The following is a 12,400-nucleotide window of genomic DNA, read 5'->3' on the forward strand; positions in this document are numbered from 1 at the left end:
AGAAGGACATCCCACTGCTATGCGATCACTAGGCGCGCGATGAAGCGTTGGGAGGAGCGCTCTACAAATGACAATGGCAACATACGAGCGGCGCGTAACGCTAGATCCTTGTGTCCTAGTGATCGCGTAGCAGTGGGACGTTCTTCTCACCGCGCGCGCTTTACTCGCGCGGATTCGCCGATCTTTTTTCGTTAATTACTCAGTACTTATTATGAAAATTAAAAAATGGTAAAGGACTTTTCTACTCGATTTGACCTCCTCTACCTGTATATGACCGGTGGGGCGATTATTGCCAGACACCCTGTATATATTTTAATAGTTCGTTATAAAATTCATGAGGTTTGAACATTAAGTAATCGATGTTTTTATGAAAGAACAACCAACTTATAATTCGATAACGCTACTTCTAATGCGCTTGGTTGCATTAGCCGTAGCTGTAACGGCGCACTTGATGAGGAATAAAACACAGGTACTAATGACGAATATAGATACAGATGCTAAATTAATTCGGAACACTTATTTAAAATTATATTCTTTTTTCATAAATATGTCAATTTATAACTATTAATTTGTTTTCCTTCTGCAATCATAACAATGTAATTGATAGAATTTATTTTTTATGTTGATAATGTTACGTATTTTTTATAAATTTGATTTTTGTAACAAAAAATAGATTTCTTACGTAAAATAAAAAGTAACATCGCTTGTTCAACGGGCTCTAGAATTGATGCTTAACAAATTGTAAATGATTTCAAATTGATTTATGCGTATTTGCAATTTTATTTTTTCTTAAATCCTACTCTACACATATCAAGAAGCTCTCGACAATTATTCTTAGATTGAGTAGTTTTCCGGTAGACAGTAATGCTGGAGGCAGTAATAATTCTGGCCATCTTCGTAGTGACACCGTGTCCCATCTGGAAAGTATGGGTCGATATCTAAGTCGAGCATTTCCAGGCGTGCCACATATTCATATTGCTTTTTTGCAGCAGATACAATTCGTCGGCAATATGCGGTACAGGCTATCCACGGTTTCGTCTTATCATGAATGACCTTCCATCCCGGCCCATTTTCTGGATCATAGTTGAAATATTTTCCGCCTCCCTTTTTCACCTTTAAATTGTATTCGGTGCATTTTATGGTAGCATATTCGGTAATTCTTTTGCGTTTTCCAGTGCAAAGTCTTGAGTCATTGCAAAGAACCACGTCGTAATATGGCCCATTACAACTAGCCGTTTTGTAAGTACCATGTGTGCAAAAACGTCGTTTGATTACCACGCCTTTGGATTGCGTCAAGCAACTGCTTTTACAGGAGTCTTCTTTCCATTCACTCCAATTATTGTCTTCACAATACGGAAAAATGTATGGTGGTTCGATAACGGCCACGCATTCTCCGCCGCGACATTCTTTCTCGAGTGCACAACGTGTTCCTAAAAAAATTTAGTTCAAAACTTTAGATTGAACTCCTTAATTACAAAAAAGACATACCATCCAACGCAGGTCCGGCAAAGAAATACTCATTTTTGCGAGGCGTTTCGCATTGTAAGACTTGACATATATCATGCAACGTGACTACGTTTGCATCTTTGTCGCGTAAAAATAATTCACATTGCTCTTTGGCGGTCCATTCTCTTCCTGGCAAATCGTGATAACGCGAATGGCCCAGTGCATATGGATTTTCGGTCTCTTCTCGTCTTGTATGATCGAGAAGACACGGTTTTCTTTTCCTGAGATTTTTTGTAATGTTACGACTACACTCGGACCATGTTACTTGTCCCTGCAAATATTGAAAATCTGTCATTATGTATCTGCTTTTCGCACACGTCGAATTGATGAAGTCATTATCGTGTTTCATTCCTAATCTTTTGAACAATTAAATTATTACTTTCGAAAATATGCCTTATCTGCAATATTTTTAAATACTTTGTAGTTACTAAGAAGTTTTACACCTTAAAAAACTATATCTCTTTAAAACTCTGAGTAGTTTTATCTTACAATTGAACAAATATGAAAATTCTTCTAATAAATATTATATACTTAATTTGTATAAAAAAGTATACATAAACTTACAGATGGCCGATTTCATGAGCAGCAGCACGAGACGTCGCAAAACCCGAGACTGCGTTAGGACCGGTAGAACTGATTTCTACTAAAGCGCACGATAAAATCTCGGTACACGAGTAATTGACGAAAGAACTTCCTACAACACTATAATGCTTTCGTTCCTTTTCTGACTCATATAGATTTATTCCGGTCAGGTAAAGACCAATGTCCCACTGAAGCGAATCAATCCCGTCTTTAGGATACAAAAAATTCAAGTAATCGCAGAATGAATTGATCATCTTTGTATGGTTACCGTCGAAAGTAGACAAATTTGATAGCTGTTTATCCATTATTACCAACTTTACCAATGAAATATCAACAAGAACACCAAAACTTGAATGATGCAACAAAGCTTGAATTTGGTTCACGTATGCTAGTATCATATCGCGTAACTTATCCTCATCATTGTCCAGAATAGGCATGTACATATGATATGCTGCTTCGTCGAAAAAAACGGCAAGTTCTATGATCAATTTCTTTTGCGTATTATCAATGTTTTCCTTTTTAAAGTTCATCCTTTTTGCTTGATCCCTAAGACATGTTTTTCTTTCCCATAGTGTTTCCATTTCATTACGATTATACTCGGGCCATGTTATATTCCTTTCCAAATTGCTAGAACTTTGCTCTGGTATTAATCCTAAACTGTAAAACAGATAAATCATTAATTTTAAGTATATGCCTTACTTTGCATTGTTTAATTAAAATATTCTTAAATATCTTTTAGTTTATTAATAGTTTATATAACAAACAATTAAAGAATAAAATTTTTTTAAAATGATTGTTTACTTGTTGATTTTATTGTACAATTCTACAATTAAATAAATTCCATTATATAATGTTATTTATTTTCAATTTATACGTAAAACTAGTTCTTAAAAACTTACAGCTCTCCGATCATCTTAATAGCAGTAAGAGGGTATTCGACTTGAGATTTGTCACGGAATTCTGCTATCGCGCATGAGAGAAGCGGCTTACATACGCTATCGAAGTAAGTATATCCCGTAATCTGAAAATTCTTCTCATCTCTGTCATGCGTTTTAAATTTTACCATAACATTTTCATAAAGTTTTATTCCGGTTAAGTAAAGGGCAATATCCCAGTGATGCGGATTATTATCGTTTGGAAAATTTAGAGAATCCGCGTATGTGCAGAACGAAAAGAGCAATTCGCCAGCATTGCCGTCAGAAATTGGCAAATTTGACGGCTGTTCTCTCAGCATAATTAAACGTATTAACGTAATATTCATAAAAACATCCAAACTCGGACGATTAAAGGCAGCCTGGATGCGATTCACGTACGCTAATATAATATTGTGTAACTTATCCTCATCATTGTCCAAAATAGACATGGACTTATTATATGCTGCTTCGTCGATAAAAACGGCAAATTCTATTGTTAAATTAAAACTATAATATTGGCTCAAATTATTCAAATAAATTATTAACAACAAGTTACAGAGCCCAAGCTGGATTTTCGTGCTTAATTTATTGATATATTATAACAAATGTTTAGGTCAATCTAGACGTTTCGACCATCTGGTTGTGGTCATCTTCAGTAGTTAGTTATTATAAAATTCGGAACATATTAATAAACAATCGTTACTTATAAAACTAATTCGGATATTACAATCTTCTTATATTCGTTACATTTAAAAATTGTTTAGAAGGACAACACATCTTGAAAGTCATGCCTCTTCTAATAACACCAATCTTAAGATCATCAGGAAGTAAATCATGTTTTACAAGTAACGATTGTTTATTAATATGTTCCGAATTTTATAATAACTAACTACTGAAGATGACCACAACCAGATGGTCGAAACGTCTAGATTGACCTAAACATTTGTTATAATATATCAATAAATTAAGCACGAAAATCCAGCTTGGGCTCTGTAGCTTGTTGTTAATAATTTATTTGAATAATTTGAGCCAATATTATAGTTTTAATTTATTTTATAAACGCAAGCTTCAAAATGCGTGAATCCTTTTTTAATTTTGTCCAATTTCATTTTGGCAAATTTGTAACTTTGCAACTGAAGAATTTTATGAATAATGTTAATTTAAGCATTAAATTACGCATTCGAATCAGGTTTCTTAAAAATTGTCTACAAAGAGATCTAACTCCTTCACATTTGAAATTTGTTTTTAAAAATTGCCTACAACTATACCACCATAGATCAGTAGCAATCTTTGATAATATCAGGAAAGAGCTTATTCGAAAAATAATAAGATTAGAATTAGATGATGCCTACGCGACTTTACAATGCGTCAGAAAAGAGTGCCATAAAATATATGAGGTTGTAACTAGAAGATTACCACTCAATTTATACAATACGTTTTTTAATGGGCAAGAGAGACGCTCCCAAAAATTGTGGTTTAGGAACTTAGTTAAGATAAACAAAAAAATTGAATGGTTAGTTTCTAAACAGAACATTGATAGAAGAGCAAGTATCAAACCAATTGCTTTCAATACTAACAATGTGAAAACACATAATAATTTTGGATCTGATATTAATTCGAATATAATAATAATGCCTGACAATTTCAACTCTCAGTCGACCTTAGACGACAAACATAAAAAATGGTTCGTTAATTTATCAGATGTTGTAATTCCCAAAGAGGTCGAGCTTTTGTTACAATTGGGAGAACGTTTTAACATGCCTATCACGGAAAAAATGTCGATGTCAATTGAAGTCATAAAAAACATTGAAAGAAACATTGAAAGAAAGAGTGAAGATTACAAATGTTCTGTTAGAAATGATACTATATCAATTATAAATGGGTTCTTTAAGGGAAACTCCCGCAATAGTGTTGATGACAGAAAGTTACTCAATTGGTTGTACAAAACAAAAAAATTTATAAATAAAAACCCTGATCTATTATTCACCAGGGCTGATAAAGGCAATAGTACAGTAGTCATGAAAAAATCAGAATATATGGAAAAAATGGTCGACATACTTTCTGACACCAACACCTACCAAATTGTTAAAAAAGACCCAACTAAAATATTAACTGATAAACTGAGGTCTCTACTTGCCAGATGGAGAGAGAGAGGTTACATAGATGACATAAAATACAGGTGTCTTTTGGAAACGGACGGAAACACACCTAGAGCCTACGGTTTGCCAAAAATCCATAAAGAAGGATATCCTCTCAGAGTAATAGTATCTTCGATTAATAGCCCGTTATATAAGATAGCTAACTTTTTACATGGAATCCTTGCAAACAATGTACCTAATTCGAAAAGAAACATAAAAAATAGTTTTGATCTAGTTGAAAAGTTGAATGGTGTTTTTTTAGAATCGGATCATTGCCTTGCTTCTTTAGATGTTGTTTCTCTTTTTACGAACATTCCTGTTGAAAAGGCAATAGAAAGCATAAAAAACAGATGGGAATGGATTAGAAGGTACAATTCCATACCAATAGAAGAATTTTTAATTGGTATCAATTTAGTTTTAAATTCAATGTATTTTAGTTTTAATAAAGTAATTTACAAGCAAATTTTTGGCACTCCAATGGGTTCTCCTCTCTCTCCAATAATAGCAGAATTTGTGTTACAAGATTTGGAAAATTCAGCAATCGAACGTCTACCTTACAAATTACCGTTTTATTTTAGGTATGTTGACGACATACTATTTACGGCTCCAGAAAATCATTTAGACGAAGTTTTGGAGAATTCAACTCAATGCATAGCAGATTACAATTCACATTGGAAAAGGGAATAAATAATCATATCAATTTCCTAAACGTTAAACTAATATCGGAAAACAATTTTATTAAATTTGATTTGTTCTACAAACCTACTTTTTCGGGCAGATATTTAAGTTTTTATTCGCATCATCCCATGGCACACAAAAAAGGTGTTATCATTGGCTTATTTGACAGAGTTGTAAAGTTAACACACCCACAATATTGGCACAAGAACATCGAGGAAATGATTTCCCTACTTTTAATTAACGGCTATCCATTGGAATTAATTTTTAATAGTATTAACGAAAGACTTAAAAAATTTAGCAATAATTGTTGTAATAAAAACAAAAATAGCAATGATAGAACGGGTTATTTTACGATACCATATATAAAAGAAAATTTTGATAAATTCACACGGAACATGAAAAAATACAATCATCATTTAGCCTTTTCGTGTAACAATAAACTTAATAGGTTTATAAAAACAGGGAAAGACATCATTGAATCCATGAGCCAATGTGATGTAGTATATAAGGTAACGTGTCATGATTGCGAGGCTAGTTATGTGGAACAAACAAAGAGAAAATTGAAAACTAGAATTAAAGAACACAAGTCGGATATAAATAAAAGAACGGGATCCCCTTCTGTCATTTCTTGTCATAGATTAGAAAAAAACCATGAAATGGATTGGGAGAATGTAGAAATATTAGACAAGGAAATGTCTTATAGCAAAAGGCTTATTTCCGAGATGTTGCACATAAAACGGCAAAAAACGAGTCTCAATAAGCAGAACGATACTGAGTTACTGCCAAACTTGTATCTGCCAGTTCTCAATTTGTTTACTGCTTAAAGATCACTCACTCTCCCACCACGAATCTCCTTCACACATACGAGTTCTTTAATATATCCTCTATTATATTCAACTAGTTTGCCATGTCCACTCAAACGACACGGACCTCCAATATCATTTTTAGCAAACTGACTCGTTACACCGAATTTAGTTTTGGTTCTTAGTTTTTTTAAAATAAGAAAGTTTACACGAAAACACAACATGACGGTACTGCTATGCATTGAGGTAAGAATATTTTTAGTAATTTTAATAAATAACAAGTAATATAAAGATAAAAGTAGACATTGGTTCATGCTGGTTTTAGAATAATTGCAATCAACCACAATTCAAGTCTTAAAAAGGACATCGTGTATGTTTAATGTAAAACATGATTTCCTTCCTGATGATCTTAAGATTGGTGTTATTAGAAGAGGCATGACTTTCAAGATGTGTTGTCCTTCTAAACAATTTTTAAATGTAACGAATATAAGAAGATTGTAATATCCGAATTAGTTTTATAAGTAACGATTGTTTATTAATATGTTCCGAATTTTATAATAACTAACTACTGAAGATGACCACAACCAGATGGTCGAAACGTCTAGATTGACCTAAACATTTGTTATAATATATCAATAAATTAAGCACGAAAATCCAGCTTGGACTCTGTAGCTTGTTGTTAATAATTTATTTCTATGGTTAAGTTCTGTCCCGCGCATTGTCATTATTGATGTTTTCCGGTTTGGAAATCATTGTTTTTGCTTGATCTCTAAGACACGTTTTTGTTTCCCAGAGTTTTTCAATTTTGTTACTATTCTTAGACCATGTTACGTACTTTTGCGAATCGCTAGAACTTTGCTCTTGTGTTAATCCTAAACTGTTGATCAGATAAATTATTAATTTTAAATATATGTTTCACTTTGCATTATTTGATTGAAATATTCGTATTTATCTTATGATTTAGTAATAGTTAACATGGTAAACAATTAAAGAATAAATTTTTTTAATAATGACTGTTTATTTGTTGATTTTATTGTGCAATTGTACAATTAAATAAATTTTATTATAAAATGTAATTTATTCTCTATACGTAAAACTAATATACAAAAAATTACAGATTTCCGATCTTATAAATAGCTTCAAGAGATGATGTGATTTCAGATGAATCACGGAATTCTACTATTGCGCAAGATAAAAGCGGATTGCATGCGCCATCTTGGTAGGTTCTTCCCTTAATATCATAATTCTTTTCGGTTCTGTAATACGGTTGCAATACGTGAATATATTCATAAAGATTTATTCCGGTTAAGTAAAGGCCAATGTCCCAGTGACGCGGATCATTATCGTCCGAAGGATTAAGAAAATTCACGTATGTGCAAAAAGAATTGAGCAATTCTTTAGCGTCGCCATCAGAAATTGGCAAATTTAACTGCTGTTCTTTCAGATATTTTAAACTTATTAACGTAACATTGAAAAAGGCATCCAAACTCGGACGACTGAAAGCATTTTGGATACGATTTACATAGTCTAATATCATATTGTGTAACTTATCCTTATCATTGTTCAAAATTGACATGGACATATTATATGCTGCTTCGTCATAGAAAACGGCAAGTTCCACAGTTAAATTTTGTTGCGCATTGCGCACGTGACGTCGCTTTAGTTTAAACATGTCCCAGTGGTAAAGACTTGAATCAGCAAAATATTCCATTGATTTTTTAATAACATAAGGTTTGCCAAGTGAAAGATTAGATTGTCCTCTAAAATCGTAGATTAAACACATAGGCATGAAATCGTTCCGCAAAGGCTGTATCTCTAACGTGTTGTTCTCCACAAAAACAAATCCTTCCTGCTTTTAAAAAGATATATTTATTCTTTATGTGTCATTGTATATAAAACGAAAAATAATAAAGGTCACAAGTAATCACATAAAAATTTAAAAACTGTTTGTTTTTCATGTGATATTACTGACCAATCCATGTTCATGACAAAAGTTAATAACCGCAGAGCTGATATGATCTTCATGATAATAAAAGCAATGACTTGATACGTTTAATTTAAACAATTTCTCTGTCACGCCTTTCGCATTATATTTCCATTCTTTGAACGCAGGCGATACAATTCGATCACTTCTACGCAGATTCAGTTGAATCAATCGTCCGAAAACTTTCAGTGTTATTGGTATCTGTAATTTGAATGACAATTAAAAAAGAAATTTGATAATTTTCGAATAACGAGCAACAAATAGAATTATACTGTAAAACGCACGTACCTTTATTGCGCCTGTCGGATTCGATGCCGGCAGTAATATTGTTTCAATATCATGCGTAATTTGCGCGTACATTTCATTTAGTAAAATTATTATCATATATTTCAATAAAAAAAACATTTTATTTTCTTAAGTTCTCGTTCAATTTCAAACTATTAAACTATTAATCAAATAATTTATATACTCGCACTAGCACCGTCGCGTTCGTTATACCTGATATGATCACGAATGAAACCCGAACTGGCGTATGAGGAATATCTTTCGTGTAGTGTGACACTTATTGTATATTCTCTCTTTGCTACATGTATATGTATAAATATTTATGTTTTTAAATCCAAACGTTTAAATGTAGTATTTACGATGACGGTATAAAATGTAGGTTTATAAAATGTAATTTATCACTAATATGTATAATATGTAACATTGATCGGAAACGTAAAAGTTTAATTTTTAATAATTTGATTTCAAAATGTTGATAATTATTGTTGGTATATAAAATTGTCGTTTATGCGTATTCGTAATATCTTGTAAGTTACGTTAAAATTCAGGATCAATAGAAATCAAAGAAAAGAAACAATTAAATAAATATATACATATTGCAACAGACATTGTTAAGAATTAATATTTTTATACAATTATTCTGTCGAATAAAATTTGTTGGTAAAAAATATTAAAAGTTAAAAATATATATTGAGTAGTAATATTCAGTTAATAAATATATCGAAATCAATTATTTGTAACATCATTCTAACGTAATGTAAATTTAACAATGTGACACGCTCATAAGTGCAATAAGGGATTCTTTATTGGCAATGAATAATTTGAGAAATATCCAATCATGTGATACGTTGTACAATACAATTATAAATATATATACAAGTATAACTATAGAGAAAGCAACACTTTGTTTAAGTAATATACATATATATTTAAGTAGTATATTCTAAATTTCACGAGATTTAAAGTTTACGTAGTCGATCTTCTTATGTAAGAAGAATCTACTAATTAATTCGATAGCAACATGTAATGCATTGGCTGTAGCTGTAACGGCGCGTCCGACGAAGAAGGAAAGCAGGTACCAATGACGAAAATCGATTCAGATGCTTAATTAATTCTGAGCATTGATTTATCATTATATTTTTTTCAAATCCCTGTCAACTAACAAATATTTATTTTTTTCTTTATGCAATTACTAACTATTAAGTTATTTGGATTTTGGATGGAATTTTTCATGTCGATAATTCGACGTATTTCTTCTCGTATAAATTTACTATATGCTAACAAAAAATGGATTTATTGCTTAAAATAGAAAGTAACGACGATAATTTAATGGATCCTAGATTTTATACTGAACAAATACTAAACATTTCTAAATTGAATTACTTTTGTTTTGCAATTTTATTTTTTCTTAGATCCTTGCCCACACATGTCGAGAAGCTTTCGGTAATTATTCTTCGATTGAATTGTTTTCCGGCAGACAATAATGCTGGCGGCAATAATAATTTTGCCCATCTTTCTCGTGACACCACGTTCCATCTGGAAAGTATGGTTCGATTTTTAAGTCGAGCATTTCCTGGCGTGGTGCATAGGAAAAAAACAGACTGTAATTAGCAGATATTTCTTCTTCACGTAGGCAGTGTATGGTACAGGCTCTCCACGGTTCCTCGACGACATGGGAGGCCTGCTTTCCTGGCTCATTTAACGGTTCGTACTTGAAATATTCTTTGCCCTGTCTTTTTATTTTTAGGCTAAGTTCAGTACATTTTAGAACAGTATATTCGGCAATCGTAAAGCGTTCTTCAGTGCAAAGGCTGGAGTCATTACACAGAACCACGTCGTAATATGGCCCACCACAACTAGCCGTTTTGTAAATACCATGTTTGCAAAAACGTCGTTTGATTACCACGCCTTTGGATTTCGTCAAGCAATTGCTTTTACAAGAGTCTTCTTTCCATTCACTCCAATTATCGTCTTCACAATACGAAAAAATGTATGGTGGTGTGATAACGGCCATGCATTCTCCGCCGCGACATTCCTTTCCGAGTGCACAATTAGTTCCTGAAAAAAATTTAGTTCAAAATTTTAATTAAAGTTTCTAATTACAAAAAAGACATACCATCCAACGCAGGTCCCGCGAAGAAATTCCTATTTCTGTCAGGCGTTTCGCATTGTAAGACTTGACATACATCATGCAACGTGACTACGTTTGCATCTTTGTCGCGTAAAAATAATTCACATTGTGCTTTGGCAGTCCATTCCCTTCCAGGTAAATCGTGATAACGTGAATGGCCCAGTACATATGGATCATCGGTCTCTTCTCGTCTCGTGTGATCAAAAAGACACGGTTTTTCTTTCCACAGATTTTTCGTAATGTTACGACTACATGCGGACCATCACTGCAAATCCAAGTGTGTAAAAAATACACACTTAAAGTGTGTAAAATCATGTAGTCACTTATTACGCATTTGTACGCGTGTTATTTTTTTACACGTTTTATCTGTGTAATTTTACACAGTTAAATGCGTATTTTTCACACGCTTACACATTAAATTATATATTTAAAATGTGTAATTTTTTGATATTAGAAATAGGTCACTTATTGTCGTTATAATTTATAAAAACATAATAATTTTTTATAAATTATAACGACAATAAGTGTATTCCTAATATCAAAAAATTACACATTTTAAATATATAACTTAATGTGTTAATTGATTAATTATTTATTATTAATTTTGTAAATTAATAACAGTTATTAATTTTTATAAATTATTTATTTAATATCTTTGGATTATATATATATATAATGTCCTTTATATGTTATATGTATGTGAAATTACAATATATAAAGAACATCTGAAAACAAATTCTTTCACATAATATAGAAAAAAAGAAAACAAAAAAAAACAATACTGTTTGTTATGATCTTATCGTACACACAAGAATGACTTAGATTTTTTATTGTAGTCTTTGGTAAAAAAATTAATGGTAAATGAAGAATAAGTAATAATATATATAATATGGTAACTCATAAGTTAAGAGGTATTCTGTGAGTTATCTATAGTGCCTAAATCTTTTAAAATATTATCGCGAGAACGAATAAACTTTTGAATAGTAGTAGTAGTAGTTGGCAGCGGAGACTTCAAAAGCTCATAACTTATAAAATTTAAAACATTTACATAAGCTGCCGGAAATTTCCTGTTCCACACATAGTAAGAAGCAAACAATCCAGCGATGATTTTTTCTATTGTAGGTTGAGGAATTTGTGTTTTTATTTCAGCATCTGCTATCAAGTAGGCAATTATAATATCTTGACCATCTGTGTACATAACTACACGAGGTGCATCGCCTTCATTTGTAGTTAAATTATTTATATCTCCCAATACCTGAGAACAAATTTGTTTAAAGTTAAATATTTTATTAAATAATTATTTTTCATAAAAAAAGCATAACAGTAATCAATACTATATATAATCAATACTAACGTCTTTTACAGTAAATAAAGCAGGA

The 12,400-nt window shown here is 31.9% G+C and overlaps 2 protein-coding genes across 2 annotated transcripts; both read right to left on the reverse strand.

The window, feature by feature from the left end:
- Positions 1-502: 502 nt before the first annotated feature.
- LOC136999860 (A disintegrin and metalloproteinase with thrombospondin motifs adt-2-like) lies at positions 503-3,451 on the reverse strand. The gene is made up of 4 exons (XM_067354660.1): positions 2,988-3,451; positions 2,071-2,745; positions 1,489-1,862; positions 503-1,430 (listed from the first exon to the last, which is right to left on the reverse strand). The coding sequence occupies exons 1-4, from the start codon at positions 3,449-3,451 to the stop codon at positions 835-837; spliced, it is 2,109 nt and encodes a 702-aa protein (XP_067210761.1). The 3' UTR covers positions 503-834.
- Positions 3,452-7,305: 3,854 nt separating this feature from the next.
- On the reverse strand, positions 7,306-9,137 carry LOC136999861 (zinc metalloproteinase/disintegrin-like). Its single transcript, XM_067354661.1, has 4 exons — positions 8,894-9,137; positions 8,594-8,806; positions 7,737-8,470; positions 7,306-7,498 (listed from the first exon to the last, which is right to left on the reverse strand). The coding sequence occupies exons 1-4, from the start codon at positions 9,008-9,010 to the stop codon at positions 7,321-7,323; spliced, it is 1,242 nt and encodes a 413-aa protein (XP_067210762.1). The 5' UTR covers positions 9,011-9,137; the 3' UTR covers positions 7,306-7,320.
- Positions 9,138-12,400: the final 3,263 nt, after the last annotated feature.

Source organism: Linepithema humile, chromosome 5 (assembly GCF_040581485.1).
Source record: "Linepithema humile isolate Giens D197 chromosome 5, Lhum_UNIL_v1.0, whole genome shotgun sequence".
NCBI classification, from domain to species: domain Eukaryota; kingdom Metazoa; phylum Arthropoda; class Insecta; order Hymenoptera; family Formicidae; genus Linepithema; species Linepithema humile.